This window comes from Sceloporus undulatus, chromosome 2 (assembly GCF_019175285.1).
Source record: "Sceloporus undulatus isolate JIND9_A2432 ecotype Alabama chromosome 2, SceUnd_v1.1, whole genome shotgun sequence".
Classification (NCBI taxonomy): Eukaryota; Metazoa; Chordata; class Lepidosauria; order Squamata; family Phrynosomatidae; genus Sceloporus; species Sceloporus undulatus.
Window position 1 is genome coordinate 122,288,840 of NC_056523.1, and position 23,254 is coordinate 122,312,093.

Genomic DNA, 23,254 nt, shown 5'->3' on the forward strand with positions numbered 1-23,254 from the left:
AGGAGCACTTCCTTCCCTGCCTGGGCGAGATCAGAGTCCAAGCGTGCAGGGAATGCCTCTTCGAGAGGAGGCTTCCTCCCTGCCTCTCCTCCGTTAGAAATGGGGCTCTCCCCACACAGAGGGGGAGGTTGCAATCCACCAGGGAAGCCTTGTAGTCCTTTGGCAGATGCAGGCGCTTGAGACACCGGGACTTCAGGTGCTTAAAGCGCTGAAGAGATTAAGCGCCTGTTTAAACCATTAAATAAAAATAAAAATAATCCTTATCTCTTATGAAAGACCACACCGCGGACAAAGGGTGAGGGAAGCAAATATGGCGACAGCCCACGACGGATGGGACAGAAAGGGCAACTCCCCCAAGGCCAGCCCCATCGCACTCCGCTCCTCCCATCCAGCTAACCCGATTTGAAAGGCTGTCGTTCCTATTTAAATGCTCCGGTTCCTATCCCGATTCAAGGGGAAAATGTAGGTCCGACCCTTAGTATTTTTTTAACACCGCGTTAAATGACGAAAACACGATTCAAAATTTTAAACCGCTCCACGATTCGATTTGTAGTGGGGACGATTGCTGGTTGTTCTAGAACAGTTCTAGATTTAAAATCGGTTCCTAGTAGGAACGCCACTCCTAGGATTCGATTGAGAACGTGGGGTTTCGCCTAGTGGAGAACACCCCCAATGACTTGGATACAGAATTGGGAGCATACTTTATCAAATCTGCAGATGACACCAAATTAGGAGGAGTATCTAATACCCCAGAGGACCAGGATCCAAAATTTAAAATGACCTGAATAGACTAGAAAGCTGGGCCCACAGCTAACAAACATGAAACTTCAACAGGGAGAAATGTAAGGTACTGCACTTAGGGCGGAAAAACGAAATGCATATAGGATGGGCAACGCCTGGCTGAACGCGACTATGTGTGAAAGGGATCTGGGAGTCCAAGTAGACCACAAGTTGAAACATGAGACCAGTGTAATGCGGCAGCTAAAAAGGCCAATGCAATTTTAGGCTTATCAATAAAAGTAGTAGGTGTAGATCAAGGAGGTAACTAGTGCCACTCTATTCTGCTCTGTCAGGCCCCACCGGGAATATTGGGTCCAGTTCTGGCACCACAATTCAAAAAGGACATTGAGAAACTAGAGTGTGTCCAAAGGAAGAGCGACTAAATGGTGAAGGGTCTGGAAACCATGCCCTGATGAAGAAAACACAGGAGACTGGGATGTTTAGTCTGGCGAAGAGAATATTAAGAGTGATATGCTAGACCCTGCTTCAAATATTTGAAGGATGTAATATTGAGGAAGGCAGCAAGCTTTGGTTTTCTGCTGCTCCAAAGACAAGACCCAGAACAATGGATGCAAGCTACAGGAAAAGAGATTCTACCTCAACATTAGGAGGAACTTCCTGACAGTAAGGCCTGTTCGACAGTGGAACACACTCCCTCGGAGTGTAGTGGAGTCTCCTTCCTTAGAGGTCTTTAAGCAGAGACTGGATGGCCATCTGTCGAGGATGGTTTGATTGAGATTTCCTTCATGGCAGGGGGTTGGACTAGATGGCCCTTATGGTCTCTTCCAACTCGATGATTCTATGATTCACTCAGACTTTATGCTATATCCTTTGACTGCTTTTGTTACATCTCTCCTCACTACAAATGCCACCCATTTCTTCTTGGATTGTTTACTGAGCAAAAGACTGTGTAATGATCTGGCTCAAAATGCCCTATTTCTGTCCACTTTTGGTCACTCACTCCAAGTATTGCAATGTTGAGACATTCCATTTCTTATTTTACTATGTCCTGATTCATGCTTCTTACGTTCCATGTTCCTATAATATGTGTTGTGCAGCTTCAGTCTTTCCTTTCATGTTTGAGCACATCGCTGAATGTTCTTTCAGCTTGAGTCTAGTTGTGTCATTAGTACTACTCATAGTTGTCCTCCACTGTACCCAAGTAGTTCTTTGAGTGCCTTCCAACCTGGGATTCTCATCTGACACTGTCTCTTGGTTCCTTTTGGATTGTCTCATCATAAGTTTTTGTGGTGAAATCTTCAAAAGAAAGTTTACCATGCCTCTCACTGTACAGTACTAACAAAGTGCCACTGCTGTTTTCTCTGAGAGATCCTCCATGAATGTCAACTTCCACTACTGCTGCCCAGTAGCACTTTGGCGAATTTAGTCTGTCTCCTCAAGAAGACATGGGTGACTCTGTCTGACATGGGACATCCTGTCAGCAGCACTGCTTCCATCAGCATAGCCTCTTGCCTCACAGGAGCATGCAATCCCATCATCACAGAAAAGTAGTGCCATAACTATTTTACTTCAGTTAGAATTCAGAAACATAGCCATGTCCATCTGGATTATCAGTATGGAAAGTGATCTTGTAGGACCTATCTGAGGAAGTAGGCCAAGTCTACAAAAGCTTATGCTACAACTTTCTCACACAGTTAGTCTCAAAGGTGCTACAAGATCCCTTTGCATACTTATTTCAGTTATTAATGAATAAAATGTAAACAACATTGTGATCCTTACAGGAACAGAAGAATACAGGTGTGATAAATAAACTCAGTGGCTTCAGTCAGGTGGCCAACTAGCCCTATACCCCAAAGGAAAGGAATGCTCTGTGTCTTGATGGGGCTGTCACAGGCAATTCAGCTGTAGTGCCTTTTCTCCTAACAGAAGCAAAAACACCTACACAGAGAAGTGCTGGAAAGATGTGCGAGTAGGAGACTTTGTGCAGCTGCAGTGTAATGAAATCATCCCTGCCGACATCCTGCTGCTCTATTCCTCTGATCGGAATGGGATCTGTCACTTAGAGACAGCCAATCTTGATGGTGAGACCAATCTGAAACAAAGACAAGTTGTGAAAGGATTCTCCAAGCAGGTACGTGCCTTGAAGCAGCAACATCTGTCCTCTGTTCTTTAAGTTTTAAAAGAAATGTTAGGACAGAAATGCAAAACTGCCCAGCTGGAGAGAATTATTCTTTAGTGGCATAACGTGAGTGGGAAATGTGCTTGCACGGTTTACATGTAACTGTTGCCACAATTGCCATATAATTATCTTCAGTTGCGGAATCAAAGGTGACAAAGGGTAGAAAAGTGCTATAGCCATCCCTGGGTTCCTACATGTAAATAGTTCTCAGCAACAGAATATTATTAACAAAATGTTATAGACTAACACACATACGTTTAAAAAGGGAGGGCATGATTCAGATAACAAATAATGGGAGAATAGTCCCTATAATAGTGGTGGCAGAATGAGCAATTTTCCCCAACATTTTGAATAAATATAATTTCAATCTAACAGTGATATCTGTACCACAGTTCTGGTAGCCTCTCCTTCCTCCTTCCCCCATCTCCAGTGGTATCCTTGTAATATGAACAGACCCCTAAGTCACTCTCTCAGTTTCAGTCAGTCCAGAAACACACAAAGAGCGAGGCAGAAAAGAGAGGGGGAGATAGCGCACATGCTCTGGTTCTTCCAGGAGGAGACAGTTCTTTGAACAAGAATAACTTCTCCCCAAACAATGAGATCTCTTGCTCTCGCTCTGCTGATGTCTGTCTACTGCCCATAATTTCTTTCACTGTTTTTCTCTTGCATTCATGAATTAATTTTATATGTCTTTCTGCACCTCTCTCTCTCTCTCTCTCTCTCTCTCTCGTCTCATATCCTAGCCTTTCACCTGTTCCATAAACCAACTGACAAATTCTGTTTCTGTTGCCCAGGCAACCTGCTGCCCCCCCCAACACACATGAACACACACACACACTCATTGTATCCCCCTAGACATTTCAGATCCTGCTATAATAATAGCAGTGACAGTTAGAATGTTAACAGACATTGGCTTTATATAAAATATAGATATGGTTATGTTGAGCCTAAATGTGGCATGATGTACAGGAATGAGTAAAACTTAATCCAGCTCTTTGACTCTCGTGTGCTATTGTCAGCCATTTTGCATGGCTTGCCAGGTGCTTGACAACCCCTCCTTTATACACTCTCAGAAAAGTGATTTCACTTTAAACCCCAGGCAGGCCCTTCAGAGTAAGGATTCATGCCCAGCGTGCCAAGGTGCCAATTCACACACTGAGAGAGAGATTCCTTATAGCCCTTTATTAAATCTTGCAAGATTGAATACACTTGGCTTAGTAGAAAATCCCGTGTCCTCCCCTTATTGGAGAACAGCATTCTTATATAGTTTTACAACTTTATCTATGACACCAGAGCAAACTGTGATTGGAAGATGGCATTTTAATACAATACAGCCTAAGCTTGTGGACACTACATGGACACTAACTCATGATTGGCTGCTCAAGCTTTGCTTACTAAATCACATATGTTTTTCTGCTTATGCATGACAAAACTGAATTCATCTATTGTCTATTCACCCCTCAGAAACATGTTATCTGTTGTAGCTGTACTCCCTAAGTTCCAATGGAAAGGAATGTCAGTTGCTACCTCAAAGCTCAAGGCTTCTGTTTGCTTCTCTAAGTCATACTGTGAGGTTTCAGGCCTGTTTTCTGTCTTTTGGCTATTGGTGACAAAAACAAGTGGTTTTCTGAGCTCCTGATATGACAAGTCAGATAATACATATATATTGGGTTTGGCTTGGTGGGCCACAGAGTCTCCATGACTGACATGAACAATTATCTATGTGAACATCCTGGATGTAGATGTTATAATTTGGGGCAGGCAGGTAGCTTAAAGTCTACTGGTGGCTTTGGAGTGAATCTTGTAACCTGAATACAAACATTATACACAGTTAGGGTTGTCAAATGTGGACAGTTCTTGTCCCCTTAATGTTTGTAGAAGATGTAATTTCAGTAGTTGTTGCTTGTCATGCAACCAGGTAACAAGCAACACCTGCTGGAATTCCCATTTGTATAGCACCATTAAAGGAACAGGAGCTGTCTTCAGTTTTCATTCTAGAAACTGCCTCTCTCTCTCTCTCTCGTTCACTCTCTCTCTCTCTCTCTCTCTCTCTCACACACACACACACACACAGAAATACTATGAGCTTATTAAAAGTTCTAGGCCATTAAAGACACTCATAAAATCATAAAATTACTACCATTACTTAACAATATTACTTTTGACCTTATAGATCATGAAAAACTATGGATTGCTCTAGAATAAATGGTTGTACCACAACATTTGATTGTCCTGATTTGTAACCTGTATTACCATTAATACTGAATATAGAGAAATAGAATGGTTTCCAATTGGCAAAGGGGCCAGGCAAGGCTGCCCTATCTGTTTAACTTGTACACTGAACATATCATACATAAAGCAGGAATAGACACAGAGAAAGGAGGCATGAAAACTGGAGGAAGGAACATCAAGTATTTAAGATATGGAGATGACACCATACTACTAGCAGAAAATAGCTAAGACATGGAACTATTACTGAAGAAAGTCAAGGAAAAAGTGGAAAGGCAGGTCTACAGCTGAACCTTAAAAAAAAAATAACAACCAGAGATAGCCTATATAACTTTAAAGGCCTATATAACTTCTGATTGTGGTGAAGTTTCCCCACTGTGACAAACAGCAGACCAAACAGTCGCATTCCCCCTTACCTGCCACTACTGATATCTCTGAAGACCCCAGTTGTAGCCTGTAATGTCAGAAGGCAGTGGCTATGTGGGTGAAGCCAGGCATCTTGTTTACATCCTTATGGGCAGTGGCAGGGGCCTTCATAAAGAACAGTGGTAGCGATGGGCAAGGCAATGACGACTATGGCTGCTCCATTCTGCAGTGGCAGACAGCCGTCTGAACACCCACCCATACCCTGCCATCCCAGGTAATTGCCAGATCCATGTGAAGGATACCACAAAGTTGGCCTCTGGTATTCTGCCTGTGTATTCAGAGCCTAAGGTATACCTGTATATAGCAACAATTCAGTTATAAATCTGACTTAGTTTACTAACTAACAAGACAGTCCCATGGCTCATGCACCATTGTTGATTTAAGCTCTTTAACACTTAAATCAGTGCAAGTGATTGTCCATTTATTTTTATTTATTTATTTTGCTGCCAAAATTGATACCTCTCCAAAACAGCAGCAGCCAGTTTCAGAATGGCAGCATCAGGTTGCTATGGTCCCGCACCCATCGGGGTTCAACTGGAGGTGGAGCGGCCAGCAGCTGCTCCAAATTGCCGGTCTGTATGACTCCTATATTAGCAAGCTGTTGAATCCATTTGAGGTCTGGAATTTTAAAAGCTAGCCAAGGATCTGAATTTATTTGAGACTAAATCTGTATATCCCCCAGCTAAATATATAGTTGTATCAAGACATAATAATAGTTACAGTAGATTCGCTGAAATGAACAATTCTAATGTAACCATTCTTAGTATAAATTAAGATCTAACTGTGAAATGTGTACATATATATTGTGTATTATTTATAAATTAGGATACATTCAAATTCAAAAGTCTGACAACAAATGTTGGGCAGACTAAATTTTAGCTTGATGGCATTTTATGATAAATTTATATGCTTGATATTACTTTCTTTCTATACATATTACCCTTTACAGAAAAACAGTACATTGACATCCTACCATCTTCAGAGGATAAATCTTCTGTTTACATGGCAGTTGTAACATTAGAATCTCACACTACGGAGTGATTTCTCAGACATTAGTGCCGAAGTCAGATGAAGGCAAAACAGATTAAATCAGCTACAGCATCAGAAGGATGGGAAATCTATTCCATTTCTAAAGGAATTAAATATTTCCTGATCGCAGTGTTGCTGATTTAGCCTATTTTGCCCTTATCTGAGTATGCTGTCATCTTTCTGTGAGCCACAGTTTAAATAGATGCAGTGTTAAATTGTTAGTTACTTTTGTCTCTTCCCTTGACCTGGGCTTTTTGCTCTGTCGGGTATATGAGTCTGTTCTTCAGAATAGAGCTCCCTCAGTAAAATTTAGCAGCTAAATACAAACACTTTATGTATACAATAAGACTGCTGTGTTTCTTGTATTTTTCTTTTTTCTGTTACTGAATTGTTCATAGTCTTCAATTGTCCTACAATTTTTCTAATCTAATTTAATATCATTCCTTTAATTATGATGTTATTATAACCTACAATTAAACTAATTCTTGAACAAATCTGATTTGAGCACTTTTAAAAAATGCTGCTGAACCCAATCTAAAACTCCATCACAGTCAATTTGTCACCACACAATAAAAGCAACATTTTCACCAGAAAATAATGAAAAAGTAATGTGGTACAATAGACTAACAGTATCCTTTAAAGCTTCCCCTGTAGTAATGTTTTTGTTCCTTTTTACATTCTTATTTTGGTTTAATTTTTACAGTGCCACAAGACCTTTGATTATTATTTTTCCCCATGCAACAAACTAACAGGCTACATCTCTGGAAATTCTTAAATGGGGTTGTTTAATGCACTGGTTTGGTTAAGTCATCACTGCCTCCAAACAAATGAATTAAGTAAACTTTAAATACATTACAGCCATATATTTAAAAGACAAGGGGATGATCTAACCAGATTTTTTTCTGATTTTGACAAGTTCATTTGATGTTAAAAATTCACTCTGGTTTTTGTGTTATTTCTTGCAGAACACTGAATTTAAGCCAGAATGTTTCCAAAATATAATTGTTTGTGAAAAGCCCAACAATGACCTCACTAGATTTAAAGGTTATATGTAAGTCATTATGATTATTTCTCAGTCAACATGCTTATCATATTCAGAAGTTTTCTCAGTCAACATGGTTATCATATTCAGATATTTATCATCCAAGGCAAGGTCAATCACCTATGTAAATTGTAATATCTTATTTTTATGTACCCTCTAGGTTAGATGGGAGGCCAACTGTGGTCCTCCCCATGTTGGATTTCCCCCCACCCTTACCACCATGACAAGTGTCAAGTTGCAGTCCAACATCTGGAAGACCACAGTGCCCAATTTATGCTAGGTCCAGGAAGGAACATAGCAACAACTTGTTCAAGCACCAGTTGAATATGTGGGGACTAAAACTATGCAGAGGAATGGATGTTCGATCTCCAATGGCCCTGCATGCAGAGCTTCTCTTTAAAGATATTTTCATATTTAGCACAAAATCTTGGAGATGGTATTTAAGTACTTTGAAGTAAATGAACTCAGAAACCTCTCTGCAATCAGGAGCGCTGCCACATCAGTGTTCTTCATCACGCAGAAGCATACAAGTGCATTCAGCTGAACATACCTAGAAACCCTCTTCAGACATTTATGCTGAATTTGCAAAGTTCTGAACTTGCACAGTCATGGCTCATAGGGGCAGGACATGAGTGCATTTGTCCCTCTGCATGTGTTTAACCCTCATATATTCAGACAAATGCCTGATTGTGCTGATATTTTTAAATAGTATTCAAACTGCTTCAGCTTCTAATATGTCTCTGAACAAGAAAGCAGGGATTCAGAACTTTTTCTGAAGGCAAGTAAGTCAGTCCCATTTCAGATTGTGTGCCTGATCAGTAATTCACTCTCACTTCTGTAAATCCTACTTTTGTTGTACCATTAGCTCTGACAGGAGGGATGACCAACATACAGCACATGGGCTACATTAAACTTCCCAGTCATTGGAGCTTATTGCACAGCCCCTTGGGACACTCCTGGCACGGAAAGAAAGGGGGCAGGATGGGAACAGAATGGGGGCTATCACCCATTTTATCACATGCCAGAATGTCGCTGACACCACCGGAAGTTCCCATTCCATTCCCAATCCATCCCAGAGGAGTCGATTTTCAGGAACACTTCTGAAGAGTTCCTGAAAATCACCCTCTCTGAAATGGATAGCTGGACTTCATTAACTCCACTGAGTTCAGTGAGTGATAGTAAGTGCTGCAGAGAGTAGGGTAGAAAAAGAAAAATAGAGCTTGGAATACATTTGGACTACAGCTCCCACAACCCCCCTTCTAGCTATAGGACTTGTAGACAAAACTGATCTCAGCTTGTCTTCTTCACTCTATCTTCCTCATAAACTACACCAAGCTACCTCCCCCCTCCCCTTCTGCTTTCCTTGTGTGATAGTTTCTGTTTTGCTTTGGGAAATTTGAATCCAGTCATTGCAAAAAGAACAACAACACACAATCTCAACACGTCATTGGCAAGACAGCTTTACCTTCACTAGTGTATGGAAATCCACACCCTCTTGCACCCCTGCAGTTTTATTACTATGATGCCTTAAAGCACTGGTGTTTGGATGGATTAGCTTCAAAAGAAATTTCCTACCATTGATTGGGATGGCTGATCGCTGGCCATTGTGAGAGATGAGACACTGTAATTATCTCACACCTTTCATGAGTAGGCTTACCATACCCCGCCTGGGGGCGGGACTTTCCCAGTTTGGGGCAGGTCCACACGGTCCCGCCCCAGTTTGGCCCCGCCCCCAGGACACCCCCCTCCCAGCGAGGGCCTGGAGGCTGGGGCTTGGGAGAAGCTGTCCCCAGGCCCCAGGGAGGCCCTGGAAGCGGCTCCGCGATCGCGGAGCACTCTTCCAAGGCCTCTGGGGCTTGGGAGAAGCTCTCCCCAGGCCCCTTTGGAGGCCCTGGATGCGGCTCCACGGTCGGAGCTCCGGCTGTGGAGTCCTCCAAGGCCTCTGCGAGGCCGAAGAGGAGGCTGCTTGCCACCGCGGCGATGGCCATGATGACAGGCAGCCCCCATGCTCCTTCCCGGCCTGGGAGCAGCCCGAGGCTTCCTCCCAAGCCGGGAAGGAGAAGGAGGACAAGGTTCAAAAATGTGGGACTTTTTTTTTTTAATTTCCTGGCCAGGAAATTTTTTTTAAAAGGTCCTACATTTTTGAACCTTGTCCTACATTTGTCCCAGTTTAGAGGTCCTCAGCTATGGCAACCCTATTCATGAGGGGAGAAAAGTAATTTTATTGCCCATCATTCTTCTGGCACAAGAAGAATTATTCTGTTATATTATAACACTAGGAACCAGTGTGTAGACTGGGAAGATGGCCTCAAATAACATCCATCCACACCTGCAATGAAGATCCACTGTCTTCTGGCTTTGGTTTTGAAATCATAAAATGGGTTGCACCTGCACTGTAGAAATAATGCAGTTTGACACCACTTTAACTGACATGGATCAATGCTATACAATTCTGGGATATGTAGTTTTCTCCCTGCCAGAGAGATCTAGTACCCCCCACCAAACTACAAATCCCAGAATACCACTGCATTAAGCTGTGAAAGTTAAAGTGGTGTCAAACTGCTTTATTTCTGCAGTGCAGATGCAGCCATAGTTGTGATGCCATTGCATGCTTTTGTGCTTTTGAGATGTCAAAGTGGAACCCATTCCATGGGCATGGCCTTCGTAATATCATCTAGAGGAGTAACAGAAAAAGAAACTCTCTTGAGCACTTTTGCAGGGTGGAGGCAAGATATACATTCTGTAAGTAAATATAAATGAAGTGCAATCCAAACAAAATGTTGTTCTTCCTTGTAGGGAGCAGGCTGATCTCACACGGATTGGTTTTGACATTGAAAGTCTTCTTCTTCGTGGATGTACAATAAGGAACACCAAAGTTGCAGTAGGAATTGTTATCTATGCAGGTGATTAATGATTTGCTTTTGCTTTTTGTGCTGTTAATTATTGCATTTAGATTACTGTATATATACATACAGTAATCTTTAGATATGTATGTGTATATGTATATGTGTGTGTGTGTGTGTGTGTGTGTGTATTCCTAGAAATACACTTGTCCCTCCATATTCTCTAGGGCTAGGGGGCACAAGACCCCGTGAATATGGAAAAACTGCAAATAACAAAAATACCATGTTTTTACCTGAAAGGACACCTCTCTAGGAATCTCTAGATCCTCCAATGCAACTCTGTGGTTAATATCCAACAGACACTGACCATAGAACTGCACTGGAGGAGCCACAAATGCCTACTAGGGTATTCTCTCTAGGAATCTCTAGGTTTTTCAGTGCAACTTTTAGTTAAAGTTGATCACAAAGTTGCACTGGAGGACCTAGATATTCCTAGAGAGAGCATATTAATCAAATCCGTGAATAATCAAATCCGCAAATATCAAAGACACAAATATGGAGGGATGAGTGTATACTGTATTTATATAAGCCTAGAAATTTTAGTCAAAACATTGATCCAAAAAACTTGGGTCAGCAAGGTCAGTATAAGTACTGTACTTTACACCTCATCAAACAAAGAAGCCACCTCTTTCTCTGAGTAAAGTGTCAGTCTGTCCCAGGATCACCTGAAAAAAGCACCAACCCCCTTCTACTCTCTGTGCCACAGTATCATTTTTTGAATGCCTGGGCAAGAAAATGGCAGCAATGGCAGCTCTTTGGCACTTCCCCTAAATAGAGTGCTGAGAAATCGGGTATTGAAGGATGTGAATAAGATACCTGTGTATGTTTGTCAGCTTTTCTGGTTTAAAATTAGGCAAAGTTATGACACTACAGTTAAAGGCTATAAAATGCTAATGTTGTCACCATTTTTCTTTGCTTTGCCTTGTCATCCTTTTTGACACATGTGTGTTTTCTTAGTCCCTCCTGCACCTCGTCTCCTTCCCCCACACATTGCAGAACCACCATTTACCATAGTTCCCTCCTCATCCATCCAGGCTTTAGGGTGAGCACAAACAGTTATGCCTGCCAGAATTTTGTAAGTTCTTTGACATTGTTTCCCTTTCCTTCATCCTTTACATCCCTTGTTACAGGCATCTAAGTTTTACCCTCGATGTGGGTCATATCAAGATCCATAATTTTGGCCTCAAAACCTGTCCTTGACTTATACATGAGGCTGATTTATAGTCGAGTATATACAGTAAATATGCAGCCTGTCTCTTTGTCCCAGTAGCCCTTAGTGCAAACTAAAAAAAAAAATCCATCTCACAGAGTTCCATATAATGAAGCCTGCTTAACACCTCTTGCACTTGATCTTAAGAATATTACAAACTGCACTTGGAAGTGTTCTTCCATTGTGCTATGTTTGTCCTCTTTGCTCCCAATCCCTAAATCTTTAATATCCAACCTGAAGAATAATTCTGAGAACTCAAAAATGAGTTTGCTAAATTATGTCATTGTATTTTAGTTATTTTATATAATAATAAGAGAGACTATGTGCTCTTTGTCTGTTTCCACCATTGCTCAAAAAATCATGGAATTCAGACATCTAAAACAGCTTGCGTGACAGAAATCTCATGATTATTTTTAAATACATGTAATTCATTTTAGTTTCTTAGATTATGTAAACTCCCGTATCGTGTTTTTTCCCAGATGGCAGATTTCCCTAACCTTCCCTAAGCACAAAAGACAAAGATGGAGGCAGACCTAAGATACTCATTTTTCCACAGAACTGTAAGCAGCCCAGCATAGTGCTTCCCAATGCAGATTTTTCTAAACTCTTCCAACTGTTAAAGAAAGAAAAAGAAAGAAAGAAAGAAAGTTCAGAGGAGAGGAGAGGAGAGTGTATGTGTATGTGTATGTGTTTCATGCAGCCCGTAGACTGCATGTCGTCTACTCCCTTCTGATCTAAATAAGCTAATGGGAACAGGCTACTTCTGGTTTGCACTGTGTCAAACAGTATAATTGTCTCATTGCTCATCATTGTATCATTTCCATAAATGACTCCCATAAAGCTACGTTGTCAAACCAGAATAGGCAACACCTTTATTAGAAACTAGCTTCACAAGGTTTAGCATTTAAAAACTCATCTACCCAGCACTCTTTCTGGTTTCTTCTGCTCTACTCTTCTTTTCTCCCCCTTACTCTCTCTCTCTCCCTGTCCTCCACTTAATTTTCATTCATCCTTTATTCCCATTCTTCTTCTTCTGCTTACTAACAGGATGCTTCCCCTTGTTGTCTTTTAACAGTTTCTCTCCTCTCCTCCCCTCTCCTCTCTTCACCTCTAGATGATGCAGTGCCAAAGGAGCTCTGAAAAGCCACAGCACCAGCAGCTATGGTGCCCTTTCCACTGCGCAGAAAAGAGCTGCTTTTTGCAGTTCATTTTTGTGCCACAGAAAGGCAGGATCGGGGCCTCAGCGTGTGGTTGCTGTGGCCCCACTCTGGCGCTAAAAGGGGTGGGTGCATCCTTTAGGGGCAGTCTGTACAGCCCCTGAAAAGCCTTAAATGGCATGGGATGTCAATACTTTAAGGAGCACATTTCCCAATATACATGGGAATAGAGGTCTACAAAAGGGGCCCTCCTCTGTGTTTTACAAATGGGGTTATAATGAAATGAAAAGACGTGGGAGATGGTTTTCTTAGTTGTAGCACCTCTACTGTGGAATGCCCTCTCCTTGGAGATATGACTGCTGCAAACATTGGTTTCTTTCTAGCACCATGCCAAATGTCATTATTATTAGTAATAGTAGTAGTAGTAGTAATATTTCTGTCTTGCCCTTTTCCCAGTTTGGGACTCGAAGTAGCTTACAACAAATTAAAACTCACATCATTAAAAATCCTAAAGTTCCAAAAGTTAAAGATTAACCAGTAAAAAAATTAAAACCAAATTAATACACACACACCAAGAGAACAATTAGCAAAATCTAGCACATTATTTTCTTTGTATTAAAGCTTTTGGGTGGGGATGGGGGTCACATTTATTTCAACGTATACGTGCACATGGTTTTAAACTGTGGTAGATAAAAAGTGGTTTTATCGGTTCCTATGTTTAATATGTTTTATCTTGTTTAAATCAGTTGTGGTTTTAATCTGGAAGTGTATAAAATTGTTTACATTATATGCCACCCTGAGATCCCATGATAAAGGATAGAATAGAAGTGTTTTAATAAATACAATAAAATGGTGACTGTGGCTAGTTTACCTTTAAATTAAGGCACATAATTAAGCCTGCACCTTGTTTTCCATCTGAATAGCATTCTCAAATGTCTCCTGGCTGTTCCTGCTGCAAATCTCAATGGCAGCCCCATGCTCAAGTACAACACCCAGTGGATTGAGGTGGTGCTGCGCTCTCAGCCCTCCACCAAAAATTGCCCACTCCTGTTTTAGAGAATCATAGCTTTGTATTTTCTGGGCTTTATTTGTTTTCCTATTATCTTCTTACATAAATCATTCTAGGCATTTTTATTAAAGGATGGTATAAAAATATATGAAATAAGTATTAGGGTAGCACATAAGAACTGTCAGAAAGAGACAGAAGAAAGGTGGACACAATCTGTTCCCTTTAGCAGTCCAGTCTGGCTGATGGGTATATCACCTACAGATACTATTTTATAGAGAAATGAATACATAAAAAAGAAGTTTTTTTACTTATACATTTGTGTATAAGAAAACACAGTGACACAATACTAAACATACTAAGAATAAACATAATAAAAGACTTCCAGTCTTTTAGACTTCTGAAGCAGTGGCTAACTTAACCCTCCACACTTCCTCTTTGCTTATACAGTATAGCAAAGCATTTTAAAAAGAAAAAAAACCCACCTTAGCTTTTCTAATTATAAATTATGAATTTAGCTTTAAACTAACACACAAGTCTTATCTACAACATCAATTACTAAAGCCTATTACCATTGTATCCTCCTCTCTCTGATATATGTATTATATAAATAATTTCCACTCCTTAAAAAAAAAGCATGTATGGATTATTCTCTAATCAGATGTGTGAGTTTCTCCATCTGTGCAATTTCCATCATTTGTTCTTTACTGTTCAATAATATTCATAATTTGGGGATTTTTACAATATTTTGTGTAAACTAATCTAGCTGCCAGTGCTATATGCCAAACAGTCTTTCCATGTTCTTTTTATAATTTTGAGTTTTCATCAAAAAATGCTAACACAAAAAAGTTCTGAATTCTCTGACAATTTTGACTTCAGTATTTTGTGCATTTGTGATTTAATACAGGTCCAATTTTTTCTATTAAAAAAGAATGTTTAATAACAATGGTTAGATGGTTTATCACATGTTCCTCAGCTTTTCATAAGTTCTATGCCTAAATCCTGTTGTATGGACATATTACTGAAATCTGTGAAATGTGCTCTGAGTTACACATTCTAGATTAGGATGTCAGTTTGCTAGCAATTTGCACAATCGGGGACTTGGATGAAGAAGCTGCAGTGGGATCTTGAAGAGATGTCACTCAGAAAAGAACATTTAGACGTTAACTCCTTCCCCTCTTTAAAAGCTATGCCTTTTTAAACAGTTGCTTTTGATTTTAAAGGTGTGCTTTTAGGAATACAAGGGAGGAGTCAGGGGCACTTTTTACAAATATTCATTCCTAATAAATCTCTGTTGCATCTCCAATCTTTGATGTTGAAAAATCTCACTTGGTATATGTTCACACTGCACCACAGTGTCCCTGCTCATAGCAAGGGAAAAAGAAAGAACTGCAGGAATACAAAACAGAATCTGGTTTCTCTTTTCATGTTGCCTAGTTAGAACTTGAAACGCAAGTCCACTGAAACAGTGGCAATTTGATTCCAGTTTAGTACATGTTTTCTTTTTTGCCTGCTATTTTGTTTGTAGTTTAGATCCGCTTCATAATGACCTATAACATTAAAATTATTCACAGCCAGATCTGACATACTGGCCTTTCTTTATAGTCACATAGAAAGAGCACTAGTTGATGCTCCTTAAGTGTGTTTTGCTGCTGTGAAATAGTCAAATATACTTAAAAGTCAGTCAGCCATCTAATCATATTCAAATACATTTAAGTATTCAGTCTTTTTTGTTTCAAGTAGATGCTCATTGTGAACAAGTTATACAGAAACAAAAACCCCTGACAGAAGTGAAGGACGTAACTTAACATTAGCACAAAAGAAAGGGCCTTTCACAGAAATATCTTAGGGGATGTACACACGGGTGGTGAAACGCTGCGCCTCTTTGCTGCATGTCGTTCCTGGAGCAGCCAAACCGTGCAGGAACAATATGCAGCCAGGAAGCAGTTTCTTCCTGGCAGCATCATAACGGCTGCAACGCAGCCTTATGATGCCACTTCCTGTGCACAATGTGCAGACACTGCGCATCACGTACATCATCATGGCAGTCCCCATGTGGACAGGAGACTGGCATGATGGCAGTGGCAGCACGTTCTAGGGTTCAGGGGCGTGCAGTTGTTGCGTGCTCTGGAACCCTTGAATCGGCAGCGCCATGCCACTTCCTGCCCATGTGCACCAGGCCTTAGATTAAACAGAAGGCAATATATGGTGAGGACAAAATAAAAAGATAATAAAAACAGTACACTGAGGAACTGTACAATGAGATGAAAAAATTAAGTAGAACATTTTGATTAAGAACCTACAATTTTAGAAAGTGAAGTGGAAGCTGTCCTCAGAGCACTTTGATTAAATAAATCAACAGAAACAGATGGCTTATCAATAGAACTGCTTCAAGCTAAGTGACAGAATCTGCTCTAGCTCTAGATAAAATCTGCCAGCAAATAAGGAATACAAAACAATGACCTACAGACTGGAAATGCACCAAAGAATTTTAGGTGAAAATCAGCCTGCACTTTAGAGGGTCAGACAAAGATGCAGCTCCTCACCTAGAGGGTGTACAGACTGGCACTTTATGCCATCCTGCACCTAAACTAGGGCTGCGATAGGACTGAGCATTCACATGTTCAGAGCCCTACTTTCACCACTCGGCCGCCATCATGGCGCACACCCATCCAGACAGCGTGCGCTATGAAGACGTCCCTCGTGTGCAGCACCCAAATGGTACTGCGCACGAGGGGTGTCATAACGCTGTGCTGGGTGCTTATGGCACCCCTTCTATGGCACAAATAGGAACCATGTTTTGTGGCTCCTTTTCACACTGGGTTGGGGGCATGGCATGCGGTTGCCATGTCCCCAACCAGTGCTTACAGGGGCAGCATAGAGCTGCCTCTCATTGGGCTGTCTGTACAGCCCCCTAATCTGTTTAATTTATATGCAGAACACAGACAGAGAGCAGGCTTACATTTTGGGGAAGCAGTCTGAAAACTGGAGGAAGGAACCGTAATTTAAAATATGCAGATGATACCATATTACTGGGAGAAGCCAGAAAGTAATTGAAGGTAATATGAAAAGATGATCACATCGTAGGTGGACAGGCTCAATCAAGGAAGCCACAGACCTGACTGTGCAAAACTTTAGCAAGGGTGACAATAACAGGGACTCTCAGTCCCTTGCAAGTCTCTCATTCACAGGGTCATCATAAGTCAAAGTTGACTTGGTAGCACATACCTAAAACACCACAGTTACAAAAATCATAGCAAACTTCACAGGTTTCAACTCCCACAATCACTTTAGTCAAGTAATATATCCATAAACTGAATTATAAGAAACTTTAACATAGATGTCAAAATGTGTTTGGCTGAGTAACACATTCAGAGGATTGTTGGGCTCTGATGAAGTTCCCATATGGCATTCATGTGTCATGAACACTCTGCTGATTTTGATGATGATGGGCAGAGCTACAAGATGGTTTACATTTTTTTTAAAAAAAGCCTAATAAAAAGCCATTAAAAATAGTCAATCAAACATCCTCAAAAGCAGCACTACTATTGAAATGTGGCGATTTAAAAGGATGTGACTTGATACATTTTCTAAAAGAAAAGAAAATAGTGTCAATTCACAGTTCTCCCAATAATGCATTCAGTACTTTACGAAGAAAATACCATTCGAAAGCAATAATTCTTTTGCCGTAATCACAGCATCATAAAACTATACAGCTGAGTCTATCTTCACAACCTCCACAGCTGCAGTTAAAGCATCTCTGACAGCCATTCAATAATTATTCAAAAAATAGTGTCATCTACAGATTTTATAAGCATGCTCTCTATTCCTTCATCTAAATCTTTTATAATGATTTCGAACAACTCTGGACCCCACAAGTCACTACTGTCTTGGATGAAGAGGCGTTACTGGTGAGCACTCTTTGGATTTGGTCTTCAACCAGCTACAAATCCACCTAACAATAGCCTTACCCGTCCCAATACCAGCTTGCCTTAAAGAATATCATGAGGAAATTTGTTGGAAGCGTTACTGAAATCAAGGTATATTCTATCCACAGCACTCCTTTAATCTATCAAGCTTGTAACTCTGTTTGAAGAAGATAAAAGATTAGGCTCCCATGATTTGTTTTTGAGAAACCCATGTTGACTCTTACTAATCACAACATTCTTTTCTAAGTTTATCATCTGGCTGTTTAATTATGTTCTAAAACAAGATCTAAGAGACTGCCAAAACATTTCAAATCCACTGACCATAACTCCTTCCTTTTGATCCATGATGGAACAAATAATACCATCAGGCATACCTTTCAACATTGAAAGTGACTATGGGAAGAGAGCCAGTGTGATATTGAGATCTGACTGTTGGAATATGACTCTGGTGACCAAAGTTCAAATCTCCTCTCAACCATGGAAATCCAGTGGGTGACATTGGGCAAGTCACAGTCTCTCAGACTCAAAGGAAGGCAAAATCTCACACACACACACACAGAGAGAGAGAGAGAGAGAGAGAGAGAGAGATCATGCTGTGCTGTGTTCATCATAAGTCAGAAATGACTTGAAGGCACACAGCAGCAGCAACAATAACAACAGGAAGTCGAAAGCATCCATAGTTTTTTGTAGGTTTTTCGGGCTATGTGGCCATGTTCTAGAAGAGTTTATTCCTGACATTTCCCAGCAGACAATGATCACCAATTAGCAGACACTAATCCTCCTTTGCATATCTTCCTACCCTGACGCCCGGCCATTAACAACAGAACAATACACAGATTAACATGGGAATCACTCCTCCTTACCCAAGATCACACAGTATATATATATACCCACTCTCTTCCAGATCAGCATTCTCTGGAGATGCCAGCCATAGATGCGAAACATCAGGAATAAACTCTTCTAGAACATGGCCACATAGCCAGAAAACCCCACAAAAAAGCTAATATCAACAGGGTTCAGGATAAAGGACTTTGGAGTTCAGGTGTTCTCCCTCAAATTGTCATGCAAAGCAACCATTTTCTCTCACAGTTTACGAGCTACTGTTCATAAACCCACAGAGCCTGCTACATAAAGCCATTGACTACAAGTACCCCCCACCAAACCAAATCATTGATTCACATCCTTTCAGTGTTCACTTTCTCTCATTTGTAAGTCCCACCTCCTTAGACCATGTGCTCCATTAAAGTCCCAAAACACAAAATCACATGAGCAGGATCCAAACAGCTCAGCAAAACAACTAAACTTGGCCTCAAAGGCCTCATTTTATCTCCTCCACCAATCTCATTCACAATATGTTTAATCTTCCAGTTAACAGGCTCTTGTTCATAAGTTTACATAGACTGTAAAGATAAATATATAGAGCTAATAGCTGAAAAAGAGTGGTGTGCCCCCTTTAAGATTAAAAGATAGATTACAGTATGATCTTTTATTGGCTACAGAGTTAGATTGTGTTTTAATTTCAGTAAAATTTTTCTCTTTTAGAGTTGTTGCCATGCTTTCTGCAATGCAATTTTTTGTTCATATACAGTGGTCCCTCCACTTTCTCTGGGTTTTGAGGTGAAGGACCCCTGTGAATGTGGAAAAGCTGCAAATAAAAAACACTATTCTTTTTACCTGAGATCACCTCTCTAGGAATCTCCAGGTCTTCCAGTGCAACTCTATGGCCAATATCTGTCAGAAGTTGATCATAGAATCATGCTGGAGGACCTACAAATGCCTAGAGAAGTGTTCTCTCTAGGAACTACTAGGTTCTCCAGCACAACTCTATAGTCAAGTTCTAGCGGAGTTGTGCTGGAGGACCTAGAGATTCCTAGAGATAACATATTAATCAAAATTGCAAATATTCAAATCCACAAAAGTCAAAGCTGCAAATGTTGAGGGACAACCGTATATGAGGTGCTCTTCTTTCTAATGCTTCTGAAGCATTCCCTCCACCATTGGAAATCATGTTGTTGACCATGACTATGCTTTAAAAGTGTGTTCTTAAAATCACTATGAAATACTTGATGACATAATGAAAATAAGAAAGCTTAATTTCTGACTATATTTACGGAAGTACCTAAAGTATAGTTTTTTGTGGGTTTTTCGGGCTATGTGGCCATGTTCTAGAAGAGTTTCTTCCTGATGTTTCGCCGGCATCTATGGCTGGCATCTTCAGAGAATGCTTGCCTGGAAAAAGTGGGTATATATATATACTGTGTGAGCCTGGGAATGCAGGAGTGATTTGCATGTGTATTGTTCTGTGCTGATGGTCAGCCTCAGGCTGGGAGGCTAATGCAAAAGAGGTCACCAATTTAGTAGACACTAATCCTCTTTTGCATTAGCCTCCCAGCCTGAGGCCTGCCATCAGCACAGAACAATACACATGCAAATCACTCCTGCATTCCCAGGCTCACACAGTATATATATCTACTTTTTCCAGGCAAGCTTTCTCTAAAGATGCCAGCCACAGATGCTGGCAAAACGTCAGGAAGAAAATCTTCTAGAACATGGCCACATAGCCTGAAAAACCCACAAAAAACTACAGATGACAGCCATGAAAGCCTTCGACTTCACATTACCTAAAGTATAGTTTATATAAATTTCTGGTCCTGAGATATTAAGCTCATATGACTGTTTCTTTCTTGTGTTTTGCATATGTGTTCAAAGGCCATGAAACCAAAGCCATGTTGAATAACAGAGGGCCTCGTTATAAACGCAGCAAAATAGAGCAACGCATGAATTTGGATATATTCTTTTGTGTGGGACTGCTCTTCCTCATGTGCCTCATTGGAGCACTAGGTATGAAATATTAATGGAGAAAATGTGAAGTTCAATGTCAACACATTTGTCAAAATGATGCTATGCAGACTTCTACTTTTCCCACCCCATCACCATCTGTAATAACCCTCTTCTGATTATTTATGCTGCTACCATCTTCTGTGAACATTCAGCTTTAATGGTCACTGTTATCTCTTGTAACAACCACCTTTGTGTTTCTTTTTGTTTGGATCTCTTGCCATACCAACTAAGTAGCCATGATTGGACATCCGATTGTATCACACACATCACTGTGCCTGACTTTATCAATAACTATCTCAGCAGAATGGCCCCAATAGGCGTGTGTGTGAACAAAATAATTTATTCAGCAGAAGAAGATATTACAGTAGGACCTCGCTATCCATGGGTTTGCTATCTGTGGATTTGAGCATCCACGGATGGCAAGCCCCATTGTACCAAATGGTAGTGTACAGCCATACGTTGTGCTGCCACTGCGGACAATGGGACTTGAGGTCCCACATTTTTTCATATTTGTGTGAATCTAGAACAGATCCCCTGTGGTTACAAAGTTCTGACTGTAAAACTATTCACAGTTATTTATCATTCAAATGTATAGGGTAATAATACAGTGTTTTGGCTTACTTGTTACAGTTAATAATATGCTTACATATTTAATTTAATTAAACTTCCTCAAACTCACCTCACATTCCATCTTTACTCTAAACAATTAACCCCTGGCTGTACTTGTTCTGACCCCTGCCTCTCACAGGCTCATATGCCAGACATAGGGGCTATACAGACGGGAGGCTAAACGCTGCCCCCATTTGCCCTGGATCATTGTCATAACAACCTTTCAGAAGCAAAAAGAAGCTGTCCAAAGCAGCTTCCTGGAAGGAGCACCATTGTGGCATTCACACACCATAATGACGCCCTTCCATGGAGTGTCGTTTGGGCGCTCCACCGCCCGTGCATCATAATGGCGCCCCCCGTGTATAGGCGCATGCTATAATGGTGCATGTGCGGTGGAACTAGGGCAGGGCACGTGTGGACGCCCAGCCCTAGTTCAGCCCTACTCCGCAGTCAGGCAGGCACAAAGTGCCAGTCTGTACTGCCTCATACTTAATTCAGACTAAACCTACTGTTCTGACCACTGTCTCTGCTCTAACTCTACTCTCTAACTCTAAATTAATTGATATCTCTAAGAAGATTACTACACATAGCTTTTAAACTTTGACTAGACCTGAAAAAATGGCTTTGGCAGTAATTGCATGTCACCTCCTTTGACCCATAGCTACTCTGTTCCCCAAGTGCAGTTAGGGTGCCCCCTTTCATTGATGAGGGAAACCCATCAATGACCTCCCAGTCTCGTAATTCCCAAGTACAAAATGTCACTGACCGGGCAGTTGAGATTTTGGCAGTCATGTGGTGTCATAGTCTCCTCTTCTCCCCCACCCTCTCACTATTCCTAAGCAGGCTGGTTGTCTTTCTTTTTTGTCTATTTCTTTTCTTCCTCTTTTTCTTTTTTAAACTTACATTGCAGTAACAGAACTCTGGAATTGCATGAAAAGGTTAAATTGAAATAAAATAAAATGAGAGGCATCTAAATAGGTCATAGAGCAGGGAGGCTAGGTTAAGGGGGATCAGGAAGAGAGTGTGATGGCAGCAGCAGCCCCATTTATTTAATTACAAAGACATGCAATGTTGGCTCCTCTGAACCTGGTATGTTTGGGGTCTTTTAACTGACATGACTGCTGTGGTAATACCCTAATTGCCTTATCATACATACCAGCCTTTTAAAAATCCCATTACTAGTCCCAGCTTCTGTCAACCTTGCAGTTTGAAAGCATGTAAAAGTACAAGTAGATAAATAGGTACCACCTGGGTAAGAAGGTAACAAGTTCCATGCACCTCAGTGTTTAGTCATGTTGGCCACATGACCACGGAGTTGTCTTTGACAATGCTGGCTCCCTTGGCTTAGTAATAGAGATGAGCACTGCATCCTATGGTCAGACATGACTACGCAATCTTGTCAAAGGGGAAAGCTTTACCTTTTTTACCTTTAACATTTTAATAGAAGTCCAAACCATCCCAGCTACATTAACACTTTCCATGGCTTTCTGTTTTAAATCGAGTAAACGTAATCAGTCCATTGACCTTTGTTCAATGGAAAAGGCTTTTTAAAAAATAAGAAGAAAGAAAGAAAGAATGTTTGACTTTCTTGTGTGCGCTCTGTGTATTTTGACTGGGCTTTATGGCTGAGATCCAAATTACTGCATAGGATCATTCAATAAAATTGGTCTGAATTTTTCCTTTGAACAGCACACTTTGCACACCTGAAGCTGTTTCAAAACTCTCTCAACCTTTTAGAAGACATTTGTGATGCATGTAAGGGGGGGGGGGTGAGCTGCTCCTGGAGAAAAAACAATCTACAGCCTGTTTTAGCTCATTCATAATTTATTTTGAGACAAAGAGGTCGTGCAGACAGGCCTGAAAGAGCGGTGCACAGCCATGCTGACACCAATCATGGCGGGGTCATGGCAATCGCACATGCCCAGCCCTGATATGGGTCACCACCACAGTGCT

At 40.9% G+C, this 23,254-nt stretch overlaps 1 protein-coding gene across 1 annotated transcript in view; it reads left to right on the forward strand.

The window, feature by feature from the left end:
• ATP10B (ATPase phospholipid transporting 10B (putative)) overlaps positions 1-23,254 on the forward strand; it is a 73,007-nt gene that overhangs the window by 22,360 nt on the left and 27,393 nt on the right. The window contains exons 3-6 of the mRNA XM_042447528.1: positions 2,668-2,872; positions 7,570-7,655; positions 10,443-10,549; positions 20,561-20,692. Of these exons, the coding sequence (XP_042303462.1) occupies positions 2,668-2,872; positions 7,570-7,655; positions 10,443-10,549; positions 20,561-20,692 (530 nt within the window). The remainder of the gene's footprint in view (positions 1-2,667; positions 2,873-7,569; positions 7,656-10,442; positions 10,550-20,560; positions 20,693-23,254) is intronic.